This window comes from Protopterus annectens, chromosome 1.part0, assembly GCF_019279795.1.
Source record: "Protopterus annectens isolate FY-2018-M chromosome 1.part0, PAN1.0, whole genome shotgun sequence".
Classification (NCBI taxonomy): domain Eukaryota; kingdom Metazoa; phylum Chordata; order Ceratodontiformes; family Protopteridae; genus Protopterus; species Protopterus annectens.
Window position 1 is genome coordinate 123,444,871 of NC_056725.1, and position 24,512 is coordinate 123,469,382.

Here is a 24,512-nt window from a genome sequence, read left to right on the forward strand (position 1 = left end):
TGGATCACAGTATTACCTGGTTAATAAGAGGTGAATAAGTAAATAATTACCTAGAACCCCTTCCTAACACAGTGCAATGTGTTCTACTTTCTTCTGAAGTAAATCTGCCAGTCTGCACTTGTCAAAGTTTCACAACTACAGGGGCTAAAAGATAGTTAAGCGCCCCAGCAAACATTCCATAGGAGAGTTCAGTGCCCCAGGAAACATTCCATAGGACAGGTCAGTGCCCCAGGAAACATTCCATAGGAGAGTTCAGTGCCTCAGGAAACATTCCATACTGAGAAATGATAGTGGACTGCACATTATCACTCATTATCCCTTCCTTTGGAACGGGTGCAGACAGTCCCATGTACATGTTCATGCAGAAGCGTTCTGCATACTGCTACATACTGTGAAGTATCCTCCACCCAAGATGAGCAACTCTATTAAACACTCTCCAAAATGCATGTATACATACGCTGGAATGGCTTCACTTTCTCCATGTGTATGTACATGCAACAAGTGTTAAATAGGGTTTTGCATAGTGCTGCAAAATGTGCAAACCCCCCAACCTCAAAACATGCACACCTAGCTCAGTTATTCTGTACAAATGTTCTTAAAAACACACATTCTATAGTCAACCTGACAGGACAGTCAAACATGAGGTAAGGTGTTCCCTGACCAAAAGCTGGCAGACTCACTTGTAGTTGTTTAGTGGTTGGAGCACAATTATGCTCAGTCACAAAAGACATATGTTGCTGTACAAATGCCTTATCACTTTATAACAGGGCCACAAAAGGGAATATAAAGGGAAATTCATTTTTAATACTTCAGCTCTAGGGTTACCATACAGCTGGCAAAGGAACCTGTAGGGGCTTCACTGACACTGAAGCAGTGACTATAGTTTGGGAAGATTTAAGTGTCCTGACTGCTAGTATCTTTGCAAATGCTGATACAAGCACATGATCTCTAATCAAGGTTTATTGCAAACTCTGTACATAATGCTGGACAGGGCACTTACACGTCACTGTGCTCAGTGACATTCGGCTGTCAAAAGAAGGCAGAAAAAGCACGGTTGCAACTGGATGTGGTACATAAAGGGAGCTGTTAGACAGAAAAACAAATGCCAAAACAGTAAAAAAAAAGCATATTCATCAGTAGCAGGATTTTAACAGCAAATTTTCTGAATATGTGTGCTGTGGCGCTGAAGTCTGGCAAACATCTGGACTACTCTGCTTTAATACACCTTCAGTAATAAGTAGTACATGAGTTACTACACCTTCAGTAATAAGTAGTACATGCGTTACTACACCAGCAGTAATAAGTAGTATATGTGTTACTACACCTTCAGTAATAAGTAGTATATGTGTTACTGGAAGCACTTTACATAATTGAATTACTGAAATCTCGAATGTCATATGGTCGAGACCATATGATCGATATTTCAGTAAATCGAATATGTAAAGTTTTAAAAAATAACACTTTACTTACCTTAAAACATTACGTGCACACAGAGGCAAGGCTTCTTGTATGCTCTGTGTGTACGTAATGTTTTTATCTTTTGGTGTTGACAGGAAGTGGGAAATCTCCCGTTTTGCGCTTCCGCATACAGCGCAATATGGGAGATTTCCCTTTTCCCCACTGTAGCGCAATCTAGGAGTTGGTATATTTAAGTAGGGGGGGGTGCAGGGGGGCAAAGCCCCCCTGAAAAAGCGATGTTTGACTTTTTTTTTTGGGTTTCATTTTAGAAGTTTGAGTTTCCAAAACTTGATCTTTTGGTCTCGACCATATGAAGTTCGAGATTTTGGGAATTCGAGCTTCTAAAGTGAATCCATGTGTTACTACACCTTCAGTAATAAATAGTATATGTGTTACTATATACAAGTACAAAACAGAATGCAGTGAGGTATCACCCTGAGCTCTGAATGAATGGTAGTATGCAGCACCTCAAACTTTTTAAGCTCTTCTTTTGCAACTGTGAACAGAACCCTGGATGAGCTGGGGTAGGAAGCAGTCTTTTCAGAGGTCTTCAGCCAGTCTTCAAATCGAGAATAGTCATCCAAAAACTTCTGCCATAATCTCCATGTCTCTTCAATTCTGGAGAATCAATAAAAGAAAAAAGATCTCCATTAAAATTATCATTCAAACCACACTTAAAGGTCAATGGCAGTAAAATACACTCAGTGAAAGGAACACAGTAATTTGTGGATCTGTGAAAACGATGAAGTACTAAATGGCTGAAACAATACCTGGCAATTTTCCCAAAGTATGACAGTATCCAGAAAGAATGGGCTGCAGCAACTGGTTCAGGAAAAAGAAGGCCACAGCTGCCTGCTGCCCCCACCCTATCCTTATCCAAAGGTCACAAGTATGTTTTGCTGTATCACATCACTGCTGCAAAGAAACACTGTACTAGAGAACAAATAACCAGTGCTCCTTTCTGAGATGAACTCCCCACCTCAAAAAAGTAGCTAGTATAAAATAAATAAACGTCACCATTTCCATGTGTATTACATTAATCTAGAGTTTAATTTCTTCACATTTCATCAGCTTGTGTATGCAAACACTTCCAAACTGAAGGAGCTGCAATGTGCATTACAACAAGCTGCTGCAATAACTGTATTGAACACATTTTTAATTTAAGTTCTTGTCACAATAAACATATTATCACAGATATCTGTTTACTTATCACTGTTTTATTTTCCTTCTAAACTGAATTTTTTTTTACAAAATGTGTTTTCAGTCTGCAATCTTCCTAGTCATCATTTCTCACTATTTGTACCTCATTAATTAAGTCATGATCCACTTAACATAGTAAGCCACACTAATAAGGCATGAAAAGGAAGTCATTTTATCTATAAACAACCCATCAGGTTTTATGCCACAAAGTTAATTTACTACTGCTATGCAGAAACCAACCAGAATTCTGGGTCTTCCAACACCATCTCAGCCACCGGGCCTTTCTTTTTTTTTATTTTGAAAACTCTCCAGCAGATAGAGCTCTTATGAGATAAATCATAGCAATTTAAGCAAGGCCAGCCTTTTGGGTCAATCCCAGCTACTGTTGACAAAGGAACGTCCCTTGGGAGGACCTGAACTTATGATACTCAGTTCCTTTCCAATAGGTAGAATGTCTAAAAAGAGAAACGAGGAAGAAACTAAAATAACAATGAGGTCAACAGGCACTTAAACCCTGCATTCCTTAATTATGGATGATTGTTGGGGAACCAGAAAAATACCTCCGCAAACAAACCCTACCAAGTTCACCAAACATACCTCTCAACTGTCCAGATTTTTGCAGAATGTCTAGATATTTGCTTCACATTTTTGGTTTGTTCCTCCTAAAATTTGTGGTTTTCTGGCCAATCACTGAGGTCTGAAGTCATTAAATAATGACATACATTTGAGTTTCAGACTTCATATCCTTCAGAAACTGCTTATAAACAAAAATCATTTTATTTTAGCAACTTTATAAGTTTATAAGAGCAATATTTAGATCTTTGCTACTCCATTTCATAGGCTTTGTCCAGATTTCTTGTGCTAAGAATTTGAGAGGTATGTCTCTAAACCAGCAGAAGCATGCACGTTCCCAGCCCAAAACAACAGCACTGCTTCTTCCAAAAAAACCCTGGATGTGAAAAAAAGTTTATTTTAGTCTAAACAAATGTAAATCCATATACATCACCACAGAATAGTGAACAAAGAACCCTGCCTTCTTCAATGTAATTTCTTTTTGAAAGAAGCAGTGCTGATCTCTGGTTTGGTAAAACCAGAAACATGGCAAAATATTGAGATACTGTGAAAGAGCTAAGCCAACTTTATTGTTAGCGCAGGTATTTGCACTATGGTTGATCTTCTCCAGCAGGTGTTTATTATTCTGCCAAACAAGTCCTTTGCAGTTATGAAAGTAATTTTGGGAGAATTACGCAAGCAGGGCTTGTGGTACTGTTCTGCTACAGCCATATCTGGTTCTCAACAGAATAGCTAGGCTGAAGTGCTTGGTAAAGATGCACAGATAACTGAAATATGTATTTCTTGAAGTTAATTGTTTGAATGGAAGCAGTCTACTGGTATTATTGAATTTTTATTTGTAACATTGGACATTAATTCTCTGTTCACCGAATTCCCAATGACTACAGTTTAGATGCATTATGGAATTTTTTGCATGACAGAACATATTTATACTCTAGGGATATAGACAAGACAATACACATTATACATCTAATTACCAATAAAGAGTTTATTTTTAAATGTTTTGCTACATGCAACACCACTAATATTGTCTATTTAGCCACCTGTATGAAATGTTCTGCATTCCATGTGGGTAAGTCCACTTGTAAACTTAAAGAATATATTACTGAGCACAAATCAGAGATTAGAAGAAATGTTCTAACTAATGCTCTATTTAAACATAAACATGCACATGGTCAGGACCATGAATTTTTATTCCTGGTGATAGATATAGTATATAGAAATATTAGAGGTGGTGACTTCAATAACAGATTCTAGAGAATTTAGTCGGATAATGACAACTATTATTTTATATTTTTATGTCACATTTTATACAGAATGTTTTTGTGACATGACTAAGTGTTTTAATTGAATAATTGTTATTGGATTGTGATTGGGGTTGTGTCACATCTGAGTTTATTTGAATTTCTTTAAAAGTGTATGTTGATTGAAGTTTTTACATTGCACTGAAGAAGTGCTCTACCCAAAAGCTTTGCTGCATATTAAAGGTTTGTTTGCATTTCCAACTCCGGTTGATTTACTTTTGAAGTTATACCAGAGTTTTGGTTTACTACAATGTTGGTCCTTTTTTGTTGCTCCATCATAAGTAATAGCAGCCTGCTATATTCTACTCTGTAGTCTAAATATGATGGCAAAGAATCACTACAATATGGTAATGGTAACAACAAACAAATGTCACTTCCCAGAATGCAGCACAGCTGAAGCACTGTAGCAGCACCAGGGACATTAAATGACTCAAGCAAAGGCAAAAGTAAGAACATTACCAGTCCAAAAACTGCTGGAAGAGCTCATTTGTAACAACAGGTATTTTAGACTCACCATAGCACCTTGAGAAAGATACAGAAATGCATAAAATATTTTTTGAAAGGGCAAGTCCTCCACCTGTCCCCTGCATACAGAGACACCACAACACGCATTTAAATAGTAAAAGTTCCAAAACTGTGGATTAAGAGCAAAGACCACCTACACAGAAACTCCATTCTGCTCTGCACATGCAATATTGCTAGCCCAGAAGCATTAAAACAGAACTGAACTGCAGTTCAATCAACTTCAAAATCGTCAAAGGCATTCTAAAGTAAACTGTTACAATAGTTCAACAGAACTGAGTGTTAGCAATAAAAACATTAAAAAGACCTGTTGAAAGCGGCATTCAACTTAATTGCCATAACAAATAATCTGTTGATGAAACTGCCATCGGTAGATTGGCATGCACACAGTATTTTGAGTAATGCTAAATAATTTCCATGACAAACATTAAAACGGTAGGGTTTTTATTTAGGGCTACAAGTCACTGGTGGATCACAGAGACTCCTGTTGTGGGCAGATCATGCACTGATATGCTACATATTAGGTGACGGGCAGGACAGTTATAAAGTTATAAAAAGCTACTTCTGCTAGGTTACCATGCTCTACCCATTGCCCACTCTTCATGCACTCACTCTAAGGACTTTCCTGCAAAGTCCCAGCAATTCTATAACCCAGTTACCCTTTGCCCACTCTGCAGGCACTCACACTAAGGACTTCCCTGCAAAGTCCCAGCAATTCTATAACCTAGTTACCCTTTGCCCACTTTTCATGCACTCACACTAAGGACTTTCCTGCAAAATCAGAGCAATTCTATAGCCCAGTCTCTGTTTAGATAGTTAACAAAATAATGTTAAGAGTAAGTGTTCCATGTTTTTCTCTCTGACAGGCAACACCCACTCCCTCCAACATGTAGTTATACCATAAAGATGACCTGCCAAACAGAAGCGAGCATATCAAACCTGGACTCAGGAAAGAACCTGAGCATAGTGCTGACAAAAGCTGGCCTTCAGGTACTATTGAGAGTGCCTAAAGAGAAAACTATGCTACGACTACAAATTTTTCAAAGACATCCTGTAGCATGGTCTGCACTTTCAGACACACAGCTGCAAATGTTCATCCATTTAAGCACTCTTCCATTCAGACTAAAACTAATGTTTTTCAGCTTTTCCCAGTTAGGAGTCGCCACAGTGGAACTCCGATCTGCTAATGATTGGCAGTGGATTTTGACGATGCTGAGGTGCCAGCCCGACGCCCAACCTTCAAAGAAGGCACACCCATTCATGCATGCACCTACCTGCATGTCTTTAAAAGTCAGTCAACCATGGGGAGGACATGCACACTCCACAGAGAAGGCGCTCTAGCCAAGAATCGAATCGGAGAACCTCTTGCTGGGAGGCGACAACGCTAACCGCTGCACCACTGCAGCCTCATACTCTTCCATTCAGACTATGGATACATATTAAAAGAATTCAGAGGTCAGTATCCATAACCAGAAAAAACACTGCTAAACTCTGACAATCTCATTCATATGACTGCTAACAATATATCAGCAAATTTTACAGTGATGCTTCACAATGGAGTATTTTGTACACCTGTACAGCAGTATTTTCAGAGAGAGTCATTCAAGAAAATTTCTCCAGTACTTCCAGCTATGGCATCATCTATAGAAGAAAGCCATCTCCATGCCACACATGGATAAAGATATAACTGCATTCAGGATGTCCCAGGTTTGATTAACAGCTTGGATGCTGGAGGAACTGGTGTGTGTGTGTGTGTGTGTGTGTGTGTGTGTGTGTGTGTGTGTGTGTGTGTGTGTGTGTGTGTGTGTGTGTGTGTCTTAGGGGGGTGAGGCAATACCTGCTCACCTCTCCCTGGGAGGGCTTGGGAACACCTACCTGGGTTGCAAGCTCCATGACAGATTACCTAGTAGAGACAAGAGAACATTGGGAGGTGCTTGCAGGACATTCTGGGGGTTATATCACTTATTTATTGATTGCTTGACTGACATTTGATTTTTGAGAAAGTCTGACTGGGTAGGTGCCCCATTTCAGGGGAGGCCCAGGAAGAAAAGCTCCAAATTATTACAAAAACATTTTAAGAAAAAGAATTGTACAATCTTCAAAATTAATAAAAAAAAAATCTACAGTTAAAATAACTTTACCAAATTAGACATAATGTGACAACATTGGCTAAAAATAGATACAACTTATATGACAATAATTTAATATTTAGAGAAATTGTGACCAGTTTACAGAAATTAAAGGTACATTGGTATAATGCAAACAAGAATTTCAATATAAAGTGAGAAAGAAAAAAACAAAGTTATGGCATATTTAGTTAGGGACTCGGGGAAAGAAAGTGATTGAAGTTAGGATGTGAGTGAAAAAGGGGGAGTACTGAGGTGTAAGGTATGATTAGGTACTTATTCACATTTGGGGATATAATTTATCCTCAGGTTGAGCAAGAACACAGCCAGATTTTGACAAGGAAGTATTTCCAAATGTTTTTAAAGAAATGGAGAGAGGGTAATGACCTGGATCAATATAAATAAGGAGGTCCAGGACTTAGCAACATGGCACGAGCACAGACCATGCCCAACAGGTTTGATTAGTTTGTGGGATCCTAATGACCAAATGGGAACACAGTTGTGTAGAAAGGTATTTAGTGCTAGACAAGCAGATGGATGCTGGATAATTTTATAGGTGGTACGAAGCATTGCATAAGTGAGTCACTGGGGTAGTTGTACTCAGTTAAGGCCTTTTAGTGCTATATTTGTTGGTTGTGAAATGGGAATTTGCTGCAAATTTAGCCACTTTATTATAGCATTGCTGAAGGTTTGCTTTTTGTGATGCCTGCAGAGAAGCTGTCGTTCATTAACTGCTTAATAAGGATGGGAGTGCCATAACATAGTGAGGGGGTGAGCTAAGTAGTGGCAAAAGTAGTTTTAGTTGTGCTGGTGAGAAAGTTTTTGGCTCTATAAAGCACCTCTAGTTTTTGGTGAGCTTTTTATGCAATTGTGTATATATAGCTTGAATTTAAGATTATCATCGATTATCAACCCTAATAATTTGCTATGAGAAGTGACTTCAGTGGTTGTATTACTAAGAATTAAGATTTAAAAGTTTTTTTTTTTTTTTCATGAGACAGGGATATGGGGGAAAAAAGGAAGTAGTTTTTATTTGTTTTTTTTTTTTTTGGTGGGGGAGGTAGAGCATGAGTTGTGAGTTATAAAGCCATGTTTCAGTAACTGTTACAGCTTTCTGAGTATTTTTTGGAGATGCGCCAGGTTGTCTAATGTACATACAAATGTGGAGACAGCTGCGTACTGTATTAGGGAAGCCTGCTGTGTGGCAGCATCCCTCACAAAAGACAATTAGTCACCTCTCCTGACCATTTATGGGCATGTACATGGAAATGTTAATTCTAAAGACAAACCCTGATCCCCCAGTGGATGGCAGCACCACTCCCAGCACTTAGCTCTTACCCCATTCTGACACAACTGGGTGCTATCATATAATGCAGTCTCCTGTCTAGTGACCATACCTCTCAACTGTACAATTTTTCGCAGAATGTCCAGATTTTTACCTGATATTTTTGGTCTGTTTTTCATAAAATTGTGGTTTTCTGACAAATTTGTGGCAAATCATTAAAGACTGAAGTTAGAAAATAATGACAGACATTTCAGTTTTAGACTTTATACCCTTCAGAAAATTAATGCTGGGCAGCCACGGTGGTGCAGTGGTTAGCGTTGTTGCCTCACAGCAAGAGGTTCTCTGGTTTGATCCTCAGCTGGAGTGCCTTCTGTGCGTAGTCTGCATGTCCTCCCTGTGGTCATGTGGCTTTTCTCCGGGTGGTCCAGTGTATTCCCAAAGACATGCTGTAGGTGAATTGGACACTCTAAATTGGCCATAGACATGAGTGTGTGCGTGTGTGTTCCTTCTGTGGAAGGTTGGACACTGGGCTGGCAACTCAACACCGTAAAACTCTACTGTCAATCATGAGCAGACAGGTGATCCTCTGTGGTGACTCCTAACCAGGAAAAAGCCGAAAGAAGAAGACCCTTCAGAAAATTAATGCTAATGCAAAAACCTGTTATTCTATTAACTTTCTAAGTTTGTAAGATTGATATTTAAAAACTGTCCTTATTTTTGAGCCTTTGTCCCACTTTTATGTATGGCTTTGTCCAGAGTTTTTGTTCTAAGAGGTTGAGAGGTATGCTAGTGACATTACAAAAGCCACCAGCTGCATGATGGCCAAGTGCCTAACTAACTGCAGTTAGCCAAAATTCATATTTATCAACTGTATTTATTTATTCATTCATTTGGGATTCACTCCCTTTCTTAGGATGCAATAATCTCCTGGGCTGGATGTGGCAAACTCCCTGCACTGAATAGTGTGGCAGAGGGCTTGCTACTCACAGAAATACACCCAACATGAAAAGCAAGTTGATCACTTTGCATGCATATTAATCACTTTTCAAGGAAATGAATGTTGACAAACTGAGATGGAAGCAACATATTTGATTATCTCCTCTTATGCTTGGAGCACTTATATATGCCACTTGTACTCCCCCAGGAGGATCAAGTAAAAGGCAGTCATGTGGCTAAAGGAACAGAGACACTTTTATATCTTAAAACAGTATCAAAACAATCAAAGGTCTAGCTAAAGTGGACCATTTGCTGATCAGGCTTTTCTTTTTAGCTCAGCAATGTCCTAAGTACTAGGGCAACTTGCAACACTAAACTGTATAGTGTTTTCCTTTGCAAAACCTTTAAACATCCAGAACAATTTTCCCACTACATTTGAGTATGTTGCTTGTTGACATCTTTGGCTTGTCATTCAACCCTTGCAATAAAACATACCAGTAAAGTTCCTTGATAGTTAAAAACCTTTGGTATCCACTGTAGAAGGTAGAGTTCTAAGTATTTTGCAATACTATGCACCATACTAAAATCAAAGAAAAGAAAGGAACATTAATGAAAAATATTGCTCCAGACAAGTAGTGTGAATTGTACAGCCCAGTGTCTCTTTCACAAAGTCTAACACTGTCTTGACATTTATCTGTGTTCTTGAGACCCAGATTTAATCATGCATGCCTGGCATAATAAAACTCCTTTGATGACTCCAATTGTGAGGCAAATACAGCTGCTAGGAAAATGGGCGTAAGAACAGTCAGATGTCTGAGAACACTTCTGTAACTACTAGACAGCTGAAGCTGGAGACAGAGCTGACTTCAGAAGCCAGACCATATGCTTCCAGTTTTATAAGCCCCAATGAGGAAAAAATGTCTGAATTATAACTTTGTACAGCGAGTTAATTTGTATGCGAAAAGAAAAGTCAAACATACTCAAGTTATATGAGAAAGTAGAGACTTGTAGTGTCAAAAGCAAAATTGCCATGTCCCCATATTTTCCAGGATAGATGCCTTGTTTACTGAAAAACTATCCAAATAACAACATAAGAGTTATCTTAACAGAAAATATAATTTAGCAGTGTAAAAACTTTTAAAAGAAGCTGTGCAGTATTAAATGTAAAATATCAGATTCTTCTTAAGTAGCATGACTATGGCCAATTGTACTTTATTAGTGTGAAAGTTTGCTGTAATCACTCAGCATTACACAGTAGCTAGAGATAAAGGTATATCTTAATAAAATCAAAAATAGAAAAAAAACTAATATTAATATCTGGCTGTGTAGCACAGAGACAATAATGCTTGACTGCTCCCCTGATGGCCTGAGTTCAACAGAGCAAATCGTCTTCTAAAAAGTGGCCAGTTACCAAATGCTCCAACCTGCAGAAGTATAACCTATACCGAAGATCTTGGTTATTATCTGGCAGATGAGGACTGACGCTATAACCTACTAACAGTCTTCACCCTTTAGCTCTGCATATCATTCCCTCGGGGTTTCATTTGCAGATTGTAAGTAACCTAACCAGTCAATGATAATGGTCACCACTGAAGAGAGTCTTTTTTTCTATATGTTGTTTCCCTTCAAGTCTGTTGCTCATCAAACCCTCCTCTCACAGTTTTCATGTTTATTCACTCCTGAATGTAAGAGGCACTACTTGCACCTGGATAAGAACCACACGGAGGGCGATATGATCCATATAATTGTACCCACACAGATCCTTATCGATCTAGCCAGCAGCCATGGAGAGGGTCTTCATCCCAATAGCCTGAGCATCTGGCTTCACTCCACTACATATGTCAATGTTTCAGAAAAGACTCTAATTGTCCCTAGGTAAGGAAGCTATTTAGTCACTCCCTCCTGCAGTCCTACAACATTTACAGTATCACTTATGGATAAGTTTCACATGTTTTCCTCTTCAGTTTCTTACCTCACTCTCAGTAGCTGACATGAGCAAATGTGTCACTACAAGGGGGGGGGCTTCCGCACATACATCCCAAGCCCATATCCTCCCCATAATGGCCCTTGTCTGTCAACAACTTGTGGAAACCAGGAAATCACTAATCCCCCCCCCCCCCAGGATGGTTAAGCCATATGTTACTCATTTCCCATCTTCCCTGCCTGGCTCTTCCAACGCCCAAGCCAGTACTTGAGCTCAGAGTAGTGAAGGTTTTATTTCTCTGTGCTGCTGTTCTTTTTTATAATCATTAGTATTGTATATGTCTATGTCTACTTATTTATTTTTCCTCAAGCTTCTATGTGATTCTAAATGATTACAAGCAAACTTTCAACTAACATTCATCAAAGTGTAATTTAGTAAACAAACACAATAAAATAAACCAGAAAATTGTTTCATCCAAAGTGGCCTTTGCACTCAAGAGATCATCACAGAAAAATATTATCCTCTTCTAGGTGTACAAGACATGATGCTGACTAGTTTTACTGGGTGTAACTTGAGCCCATAATTCTCTGAGAGACAAACTAATTCTTTTTCCATTAAAGCAACTGTTTCTTGAGTGGAGCAATGCTTTTGAGGTTACAATCTGAAATCCTTAATATATGCTAATATAAGATTCTCCACTGTTATGCTGCTACGTAGACAGAAATTAACAATGGAGTAACCCAGAGTAAAGCTTTTGAAATCCCACCCTTGGTGCAATTTACTTACTGAGTCACAGTATGAAATGTCTTGATTTAATTAAGTGCTAAACTGTTGACTGTTTTGTTTCTGTATTTCCGTTTGTTTCAGCATAAAAGAGTATATTGAGGAATATTTGATTTTTTCATTGCATCATTTAATAGACTCCGTAAAAGCTACGTCTCCTCTATAGAAACAAAAAATATCTTACCAAAACAGCAAAACTAACCCTTTCAAATGCCTACCTCTTACCCACTTTATTCTATAGCTCCCAAATTCTCACCAGCCTCAACACTGGACTACTAAACGAGTTAGAAACAACTTATAACAGGATTGCCAGATTTGCTGCCCAAAATTCTTACAAGTCCCATCACTGTCTCTCACTAAAATAACTAAATTGGCTAGAATTACCTAACCTGATTCAGTATAATCAGTTTCAGATTATTCATTCCATTCTCTACAAACCCTCTTTCTGTCCAACTATCTCATCTCTAATCTCTCATTACCTACTCACTAGATTACTCTGCAGTTCTGAACAAGGCCTACTAAAAATCTACAAACCAAGGACCAAAATGGGTCACCTAGTCTATAGCTTTAACCCTTCCAAGGCCTGGAATAGCCTACCACTAGATATAAGATCCCTTAAACATCCCAATCAATTCAAAACCACTACAAAAAATACCTTCATGAAAAATGGACCTGCCAATGTAATTATCCCCCATAAACACTCCCATATAACCTTCTACTTCCCTTCTCTCTTCCTTCCCTTCAATAAACAAACTTACTACTTTATCTTATCCTCTTGCTACATCACTGTACAAACATAACTAGTAAAGTATTTCAGCTATCTAACTATTGCACTATTATGTATCTAATATGTAATTATGAATGTATCCCTCTGATGAATGCATTTCTATATGTATTTCACTTGCCACAGTGTAATGTATGACACTGTAATGCAGTAATATGTGGTACTTGATTAATGTATTCTATATGTATTCAATATGTAAAATTTCTATTTTTCTGTTGGAGCTTTTCTCCTTGGGCCTCTGGTGAAAATGGGCAATTGTAGCCCAGTTGGGACAGACTCGGTCAACAAATATAAAATAAATAAATATGCAATAAAAAGTTGTTGGTGAGTATACTTCATCATTAAAAGCTAAACATATGAACACTTACCTATGGCTTTTAAAGGGGAGCACCTCTTAACTTGCATCCAATACTTGGCTGTAACCATGCACAATACTCAAGCTACCAAATACAGTTCTAAACCTATCTAAAGTTTTGGCTTTTTTGAAGCATAATGTAGGATACTTTTTAAAATAAAACATGTTTAGATGGAACAACACATAAAATCTTATTCTTATCTAGACATTCTGTTTATCTTTCTGAACCTTCACTCAATCTGTGTCAGTTCTGTGAAATATTTCACAAGCACAATTTATCCCCCAAGGCAGTCTCAAAAATCCACATCTGCCACATTATGCAATAAAACAAAATAACACTAAACTTCTTTCATTTTTTAAGCAAAGCTCTTAGCCTGAATCCCAAAATGAATAATACTTCTCATATTATAACCTGTGTTTACATTCATCCAAGGTAAGCAATTGATAATATTGTCTGTAAGTTGTGTTGTTTGCTTTGTGGCTCTAGGGTCTTAACATACATACAAGCTTCCTGTTGGCCTTTCACATATTACAGCACAATGCAGGTGCCCTCCTTCCCTACTACTTTCCTAACAACTTTAATACCTTTTAGCATAACTAGTTAGTTTCTTTACTGATGTACCTCAGAGTGCACAACACACACTCATTTATATGGACAGTATGTTCTCCCTCCGTACGACTTCTGTCATTGTGCTTCCTTATATTTGGTCAACACTTTTTCAGCATTCACAGATTTAGTTTTTAAATTAGCTTAGTGCTTTTAAATAAACCTGTAGTCAAGATGGTTATGGATTTTGTTGTAAAACCACAGAGCAAAAGAGGATATAATGCTGTTCAAACACAGTTAATACCGTAAGAAAACGCACATACTGTGGCATGACAATTCAGAAAGATTAATTTAAACTTTTTTTCTTAGTACAAATTAAAAAAAATGTCAGAGCATCGGTACTGCAGAGTTCTCTTCATACTCATCTGCTTCTCTGCCACTTTCTGCATTATCATAGCATTCAATTGTGATAGCAAATTCAGAATCGTTCACAACTCCAACAAAATTATGGTTGCTTTTGCTTGCTTCCGTCTGTTAACCCACTACTTTTTGTCGTACAGGGTTTGATCTGCTCAGCCTTTATTTGCCTTCTATGAGACCCTGAGCAAGACACTTAACAAACAGTGGTTTGGGGCAATTATGAATATAGGCTAGGATCCTCGATTGTCTCCTGTATTATACCCCTAGTAACTACCTGCGAACCTATGAAGAAGTCACATAAATATCTACAGCAGTAAATACCACATGAATGACAAATCAAGGTAACAACATGTACGTCAGTAAGTACATTAGTAACAGATTTCCATATGCAGCAGTAGCAATCTGAGCTTAGCTTGCACCGTGAACATTACAGAGATGGCTGGGGAGGAGTAGATATGACTGAGTGCCAAGCAAACAGCTCACCTATCCTGGGGAAGGAAACTGACAGACCATTGCTGGAATATCTCTTACTGGAGGACAGGGGAATGCAAGGATGCAGGCAGACATCATGCATATGTGCTAACATGATCAGCCACAGACCCTCAGGAGCCAACAGGTTACATAACAAAACAGACAGGATGCCTACACCTGGTAACAACAACTAAAGTATGTATATGTTAGCAATTTAATACAGAGAATCAATAGACTAAACTACTGTATTTTTATAATGAATGTTGGTTTCATAGAGTGTATGATTTGCCAAATTCAAAAATGTTGAAATGTTACTGTTATGTATGGAATATGCTTTGGACTAAGGAAACTGAGTCTTTGTCTTAAGGTTGAAACTTTTAGCTATACAAAAAATGTCAGCATTAGGGGTGGGATTGAGTGTGTGAGTGTTTGCAGATTAGGGTTGCAGTAAGGGTTAGATAAGTAATAGTTTTAGTGCTGTGCATGTGTGTGCTCTAAGTGTCCGGTGTAGTGGTACTGTTAGGGAAAGGGTTTTTCATAAGGCAATGTATAGGGATGGGGTGAGGGGAGGGACAGGATTAGGTTAGCACACAAGTAAGGTGGAGCAGGGGATATGGCACCATTTATCCATGGGAAGTGATGACTGTGCCACAAACTGCCACAGAAGTGTTACCATTGTTCATCTGCTAGGATACTTTCTTCCAGATGTGATACTGCAGTGTCCCAGGCTGATCCCTTACGAACAGGATATGATGCCATTACCTGCTGTGTTTTTCAATTATGGGCATATTTCAGATATGTTACAGGACCCCATATATATATATATATATATATATATATATATATATATATATATATATATATATTACATACACACACACACACACACACACATATATATATATATATATATATATATATACACACCCTGCCCTGATTACACGTTAAAATGAGGATATAAAATTCAAGGTATGTTGAGGTCACTATAACTGGCATATAGGCTGGTCTTTGGTTTGCCCCTTTGTATATGGTACATCTGAAGAAAACACCAGAAAAGATGAGAAACCCTTCTATCATATTTTGGTCATAATCACATTTTAGTTTATACAAGGTAATCCATCATAATGTCAAAGTGATAAGAGATTTACTGTGTTAAGATTATTAGTGTATGTTGTTTAAAACTCATGATTTTCCCAAGCAGGGTTTTGTAACGTATGGAAGCCTATGCATATTTTTATAGTACAGAATCTGTGTAGATCTTTTTCTATTTTTTTAATTAGCACAAGCAGCATTTGGGCTTTAAAGATCAGCTATATGGGCAAAAACAAAATCATGATGATTCTGAGGCACAGACTTCAACACAGATAGTTGAAGGACAGGTCCTAGGTTAAAGTAGTAGGCCCAGTCAAATTTCTTTTATTTTTCTTTTATTTTTTATTTAACATTTGTTTACCAGGAAAGTCTGACTTGGAACGAAGCCAATTTTCAGCGGAGGCCGGGGGAGAAATGCTCCAGATGCATGTCTTTGTAACGTTGGAGGAAGCTGGAGCACTCGGAGGAAACCTACACGAACGCAGGGAGGACATGCAGACTCCACACAGAAGGCACTCCAGCCGATAATCAAGCCAGAGAACCTCTTGCTGTGAGGTGACAACACTAACGCTGCACCACTGCGCTGTCCTGTTTCTACTTTACCTTTCATATTCCATGATTTTAATAATGCCCTTATACTGGTATTCTCACATGCATGTGTGTGTGTGTGTGTGTGTGTGTGTGTGTGTGTGTGTGTGTGTGTGTGTGTGTGTGTGTGTAATATGACTTTAAAACAATAGTCTACTAATTCCTAGTTTAATGGAAATGGCTTTCTTAAGTGAACACATAGATCCCATCTGATAATGGCTCGTTGATGGTCCAAAGTCAAAGACGTCAGCATTAATTGCTGAAAGCTCTAGATTTAAGTCTAGTCCATCATGTCAATGTCAGTGTGAGTATAAGGGGGGGGGGGTCTACATTCATTTAACATCACAGAAAAATGTGGCCAGTGAGGTCCTTATGGTGGCAAAATTTAGTTTTACTTATGTACGTGTATTTCTTGAATTAGAATTACTATTAACAACTTAGTTGAGAAGATCCTGTTATATTCTTACAAGCTTTGTAACTTCTGGCCATGCATTCATCAAAATAGTACAATATGCAGCATATGCATAATGACATATAAATGAGGAACCCCATGTCATTGAACCTCATGAGTCATGCAAATGAAGGTACCCAGAATTTCAGAGTGCTTCGGAAATGTATGTAAAGTGGTATTGCTGAGCAGTGGTGCATTCACATTTTAAACACAAGATTTGTGGTGTAAGTGACAGGGGTCGTGTCATGAGCAGCAGCACAGTATCACAACAGCATGTGTTAGCAGCCACTTTCACATCCAGTGCTTGCAATGATGCACATCATGGCCATCCACACCAACGGTAGGTGTATAGATAGTGCCTGATGTATTATCAGCTGACACAGCAACAGATTGTGGGCTATTTCCAAGAGAGCAGAGATACTGTATGTCACCAAGTCAAACTGTACTGTCCACAAAAACAAATTGAGGGAGATGTGTGGTATGTGGCATGCCGATTCCTGTGGACACAAAGGTATGTACATTATCAATCATCTTAGTGATGGAGAACTTTCAGTGACTTATAAGGGACACATCAGTGAATCCTAAACCAATTCTTTAACATTGTGTTATAACAGGTGGAGGATTTTTTTGGATCTCCAACTCAGAAGAGGAGAGAACCTACACATGCAGACCTTTTATGACAGACCGTGTTTCCCTGAGGTCCTGGGAGCCATTGATTGTAGCCATGCTACTAGCAAGGCCCTAATGGATCAAGATGCCTTATGGCCTTATAGATCTACACACACACACACACACACACACACACACACACACTCTCACAGATACACTAACATATGTGTATATATATATATATATATATATATATATATAGTTTGTGTGTGTGTGTGTGTGTGTATATATGTGACTGTGTGTCACTGAAGCAGTTCATATGATTCACACATTAGACACATGTCTAAACTACACCAACAGTTTCACTGAGGGGACTTAACTCAGAGTAATCTAATTGGTAGATGCACACACAAGCTAGATAGGCAGATCCATAAATACAGGTACCGTGCATGCAAGCAGCAGGCCACATGTTGTGAGCTGTCTGTTGTAGGTGATGCCAGACATGCCTAGAGCTTTGGCTGACGACCCAGATCCCAGGCATTAAATAGCCTAAAACACATCCATCGGAAAACCAAAATCATAGTACAGAAAGTATACTGACTATTGAAAGGAAGACTTGGATGCTTTGAGACCTCAGGAGGAGCACTTCAACATAGTCCAAACAGATGCATGAAGACATCTGTTGTATGTTCCATTCTGCACAACACTGTATCATTTAAACAAATATTGGAGCAGATTAACAGCATGGCAAGATCTGCCACACAAGTTGTAGAAGCAAATAAAGGCCAGAATGGAGAGTTAGGGGGAAGAATGTGCAACAGAATCAACATAGCCGAAGCAGAGTTGGGCATAATACCCTAACAATGATGTAACATCTCTTACATGACCATAGGCCAGGACACAAACAACACAGAATAAAATGATGCATGCACACATGTCACACCCAGGCTATGCAAGGCCTTGTACTGGGTGGCCGTAACATGCATCAAATAACTATACCCACACAGTTTAAATGTTGTACAGGGTGCACTTATTATAACTTACATACCTGAAAAGTGATTGTGATGTTACAATATGATTATAACTTACACAGGTGAAAAGTGACTGTAATGTTACAATATGGAGTAATGCAATGGAAGATGAACATGGTAGCCACTTACTTGGGGAGGTAGTGGGGAGTCAGGAATCAAATCCTCCAATGATGAGGTCATGCTGCCACAACAGGACCATTGCAGGTGTCCACTGTGTTGAATTGCAGTGTCAAGGCTTGATCCAGTCCATAGGAGGGAAAGGGTACACCTATGGAACCATGTACCTGAGCCCTGACAAGATGTTGCATGTGTTGAACCTGAGCGGTGGTGTTGCCCACATTTTGAGACATGCCTACAACTGGGGGATATCAGACTGTGCTCCTGCACGTAACAGTGATGCCATCTAACAACTGGTCTGTGTAGTGTTGTGTTGAGATGTCCTGTACATACCTATGCTGCATACAGCCCCCCCCCCCAACAACAGTCACAGACTATATGGCCTGCAGAGACAGACTGGATGGTAGCTGAAATGTGTCTCACAAAAGGACCTGTTGAGGGAACATTTACCTACATGATGGGTATGTGCACTTACAGGCTGGAAAGACTCTGCATATGTCCAATTAAGTATGGGCTGAGGACACAGCTGAAGCTAGTGTGGGACTGTCAGGCACAGGATGCCTGTTATACATTGAAGACAGGACCTTTTTTTTCCCAAATCTCTGATTACATAGCTTTCTGCATTGAATTTTATAATTTTGTAGTCTTTCTAGTTCTGTTTCTTATGTACTTCTTCACCTTTTACCTCAGACAAACCTTACAAGTTTACCAGCATACACTGTATACTATATGTTGTATTTATGTAAGTGTCGTAGAATGCAAACCATGGACCAGGCTGTACATGCCCTCCAAGCTGTGCACCAGCAGTCGCCACATTTTAACTTGCCAATGTGTTGGCACTCTAGAATCACACAGGTGTCAGGTTGACACAGAGACAACAGCGACTGGGGGGAGCAAAAATTGTAAGTATTCTGTTTGTCTAGGTGACAGCTCCCAGGTAAGTTCCTATGCTTGTCAATGGTCACTGACCAGTCAAAGCAAGAGGGGAATGAATAGACTCAGTACTAATAGTAGATGGCTGCCAGGCACGGAATACAAGGACCAAGAAAATGTTTGAATAAAAGGTTATAAGTAGGATATGGACTCTACCATACAAAATAGTCATACTATAATATTTTATCTAACAGTGTATGTTGAAAAACTTGCAAGGTATGCCTGAGGTAAAAATTGAAGAAGTACATTAGAAACAGAATAGGAAGGAATACAAAATTATATAATTCCACACAAAAAGCTATGTAATCAGAAGTTTGGGGAAAAAAAGTCATGTCTTCAATCAGTTAAGAGATACCCATGTGTAGAACATCATGTTGTAAGCAATGTAAAAGCATCATACTTGCATTATTTTATAAAGGATTTTAATCACACAAAGAGTGCAAGCCTATGTGAATGAAGTGTAAATGCATGCTTTCATTAGAATTCTGGCCATCTCATGCAGTTCTGATCTCATGCACTATGGCGTAAAACAAGTCTATTTAAAGGTAATGTAAATGTAAGCAAAGGAGAGCCTACCTCATGTTATGATTCTAGGAACAGCCAGTAGCTCCTCAGCTGAAGACTGTAGGTACAGTGTCAGGGTATATAGTATGTGCAGTTCTTTAAAATGTGCAGGACAATTGTTCTGAAGGGCCCAACAGGTAAGTGTCAGGCTCTCAAGCACCAGGTAGCCAATACAAATTCTGCATAACATGCACTATCATTATACGACATGAACAGGATGAGAAGGTCAACAGCCCTGCAACTGAATTCTATACCTGCTGAAGTTTTGCAAGGTCCCCATCCAAAAACAAAAGTTAAAAGGTGTTGCAAAGTCCAAGTGGGATGATGCTAGAGCTTGAATAATTCACAAAGTCCAAAGATGAAATCTATTTCCATATCTGATCATTTTGAACAGTTTAAGTCAACACTTTTGAGTGTCTTCAAGTATTACAATAAATTTTTTTGAGTGTCCTCTGGTATTCATCCATATTTCAAGCATGTTGTTTCAACAGTTTAAGTCAGACAAACCTGCATTAATGTTCTACATCTAACACTTGCACTCACTCGAGGCACTCCTTAAAATGAAGAACATTGATATCTGTGCAGTGACTGAGATCTGGTTCAAGGCTCCAGAGAGCACCCCTGCACTACCAGGCTATAACTCATACCACACTTTTCGGCCATTTAACCTGGACCGAAAAACCAAAGGTGGAGGTGTGTCCATATTCATTAATGATATCCACACCTCCAGGCTAGTTGCTCAGCATAATGCATCTGAGGTTATCCAAATGCAACTAACTCTGGGCAAGACCGCAATCCAAATTGTAGCTTGCTGCAGATCCCCCGCCATGCCCCAGGATTCCCACTCCTCTTTTCTTGATGTATTGGAAAATATTAGGGTTCAACCAAACACCCTAATAATGGGCGACTTCAACTACCCTACCATTAAGTGGAAAACTACTCATGTACCAACTCCTTAGCTCAACGCTTTCTGGAATTCATAAACTCCAATGCCCTGGATCAACTTATCCACACCCCCACCAGGAACAACAATATCCTAGACCTAGTCATTACCAACATGAGTGACCGGTGTTCCACACCTGAAGTCAACTCCCCGTTGGTCCAATCCGATCATACGCTAATCTCCCTTGATATCCACATCCTGCCCCCACCCCTCATTAAGGAAACCACAGTAAAAACTTTCTCCAAAGCCAACTTCATACTTCTTAAGACAGAAGTGGTGAACTTCATGACACCCATGCAGATGGAAAATACAGTTACAACTGCTGAATCCTACACAAATGCACTCTATAAGCACTTACATGAGTGCATGGATCGTGCTATCCCAAACAGAACTAAGATGCTATCCTCCAAAAAAAGGAAGCCAATCTGGTGGTCTCCTGCCATAAACAAACTGTACAACAGAAGGAAGAAACTGTTGCAAAAGGAAACTGTTGCAAAAGAGAGTAAAATCCCATGAATGGAGGAGCTCCCTGGTCAGTCTCAGTATGAAGCTGAGATCCCTTATAAGATCCTCCAAAGCTAGCTATGAAAACAAAATCACCACTAATTCTAAGGACAACCACAAAGCATTCTATAGCTATGTCAAGAATCTCGATGGCAACACCCAGATCTGCTCTGAGTTACAGCATAAAGGTACGAAAATTACAGAATCAACTGATATTGCCAACATCCTGGCAGATAGGTTCAGTGCTAACTTTACCCCCCCCCCCCACCCCCTAAAGGGCCCATATCTATACAGGAAGAATGCAGAGTCCCTGTAATCAAAACTACGCAGGTAAAAGCTGCACTCTCTAAAGCAAAAAACACAGCATCCATGGGACCGGACAACATCCCAGGCTGCGTTTTACATGAACTTCAGAACAAACTGGCTCCCCACTTAAGCACCATGTTCAATAATAGCCTTGCATCATGCTTTGTGCCCACTGAATGGTGCACAGCAACAGTTATCCCACTCCACAAAGGGCGGGCCACCACTGATCCCGGGAACTATCGACCTATTAGCCTGACGAGCCTGGTATCATCATGGAACTCATGATCAAATATATTGGTAACCTCCAAACTCGGGATCCCACCCAATTCAGGTTTGTGAAAGGCAGATCATGCCTCCTGAATCTGATCGACTTCTTTGAGGCAGTCACCAAAGCCGTAGATGAGGGTAAAGTGGTTCACACAGCCTATCTTGACCTCGTCAAGGCTTTCGACACCATCCCCCATTTTGGAATTATAGCTAAACTCACTAAACTAGGTATAAATCCCTATGTCACAAGAAGGGTTGCCAAATGGCTCACTAACAGAACCCACAATGTAAAAGTTGCAGGCTCCAAATCTGACCTCAAAGCAGTGACAAGTGGAGTACCACAGGGTTCTGTCCTGGGACATCTCCTGTTTGGTATCTACTTCTCTGAAGTACAGGCTAACACAGAAGGCCTCTGGCTAAGGAAGTTTGCAGATGACTGCAAACTAGAAGCCACAGTCAAGTCCCCAAATGATGTGGACATCCTACAGAAGGGCCTCGCTGAGACAGATGCCTGGTGTCAGAGCCATGACTTCAAGCTCAATGCCAAAAAGTGCAGTGTCATCCCCTTTGGTAAAAACTCTGTACCCATGAACTACCACATAAGGCGGCAATCTACTTAACACCGATTGTGTAATAAGAGACCTTGGGACCCAGATGGACAGTAGTCTCTCCTTTGATAGTCACATTGCCACAGTAGTCAGGAAATCCTTCTACGTGGCACACCTTATCATAAAAGGGTTCTCATCCAGGAAAAAAGAGGTCATGGTTCCCCTCTACTCGACACTCATTAGACCCATTATAGAGTACAACGCCCCTTTTGGAATGTGCCTCACAAGACATCTGCAGCAGCTGGAAAGGCCACAGAAATACCTCACAAAGAGGATTACTGGCCTCAAACAAATGCCCTACACTGACCGCCTCAAAAAACTCCAGCTTTACTCCATAGCATATTGCCTACTCTGAGGTGATCTCTGCCTAACATATAAAACTATGTCAAACCCAGAGCTGTTGGACATGCTACACCTAAAGAAATCCCAATTCCTCTGAGCTACATGCTCTAGGGACCTAAACCTTGTCACCACAATAAACAGGACATGCTGGAGGGATAAATTCCTGTTCCAGAGACTTCCCATACTCTGGAACAGGGTACCCATCTATGTCAAGCAAAGTTCTTCATTAGCACTCTTCAAGAAAAATCTTGATGAGTGAATGGGAAATAGGAAATACACCCCGGGGATCACTTCTGTGTCTCTGCTCGACAGTGGAAAATAGCTTTCTTGCATGGCATAAGCCAGGGAATCTTGTTTGCTAGGCTTACATAGGCCCTTGGTCTGATAGCCTAGTACCTACCTATGAACCTATGAACCTATGAATTAATGTCAACTTTACTCCTTCATCTTGCTCATCTTTCAACAATCTCATACTAGAGGTTTGCAGAGTCAGTGTAATATATGCCACAGCAGTTTGTGCTCCTTGGCAATATCTCAGTTTAAGTCTCTTCAACAAAAACATCTATCCTCAACATTGCCTTGTCTCTTTTCTATCAGCTTTCTATTCACAATGTGCATGATATCCACATACAGTTATTCAGCTACCTAGTTAAAGCCCACCTCCAAAGTTACATGTTATGACTGATAGCTTCCAATTGTTACTCCTTAAAATAATATAAACCTCCCCTGCTAATAACTCTTAACACTTAATATTTTCTCCTCACTCATTTTTGCATGTAATCTATTACTTTTTACTCAGTTACTCATACTACTGAGTTGCATGTTAGTGTAACCCAATTTTAACTACTATTGTGGAGAACTGCTCTCTGCTTTGCATCATACCTCTTTTAAAGCTCTGAAACATTGACATGCACTTACTGACATACAAATAGTTATTTTTTCTAACTATTGTGCCTCTGCCAAGCAGCCTTTAAAAATTAACATCCTGTATTCAGAAGTTCTCTAACTTCTCACTTCAGTTATCAAATGTAATCATTGTGCAAATATGAATGAAGAGATTTGGAAGCAGCAGATGAAAAGGGCACGCAAAAGTAATCTGGTATGGATAAAAAGAATTCCATGTGTTTTCATGCAATGTTCTACCATGCTTACTTGAGTCGACGTTCCATAGACATGGCACAGATATTTCTCCACCTCCTGTCCAAGCTTCGTGTTGCCTGCTGGATGGAGTCGCATTCTGTCTCAGTAGCGCATGCATCGCAGTCATGAAGGAGAACCTCACAGAGGTTAAGTACAGAGGCAACTTCAGTGCTATGCTTTTCTATGTCTTTCTGTAGCTCCTGCATAAATAAAGGTGGGAAAAGAACAGTCAGTGGAAGCACTGCACAATATGTGGTACCGTTAATCGGTCATCTGTCATAGATATTTTCATCTACAGCCCCGGTAAGCAGCAATTAAACAACATGACT

At 39.5% G+C, this 24,512-nt stretch overlaps 1 protein-coding gene across 3 annotated transcripts in view; it reads right to left on the reverse strand.

Moving 5' to 3' along the window:
* Nucleotides 1-24,512, reverse strand: part of SYNE1 (spectrin repeat containing nuclear envelope protein 1) — a 2,173,401-nt gene that overhangs the window by 469,297 nt on the left and 1,679,592 nt on the right. For all 3 annotated transcript variants that reach the window (XM_044089035.1, XM_044089189.1, XM_044089105.1), the window contains 2 exons: nt 24,196-24,383; nt 1,926-2,076 (listed from right to left, as the gene is read on the reverse strand). In XM_044089035.1, the coding sequence (XP_043944970.1) occupies nt 1,926-2,076; nt 24,196-24,383 (339 nt within the window). The remainder of the gene's footprint in view (nt 1-1,925; nt 2,077-24,195; nt 24,384-24,512) is intronic.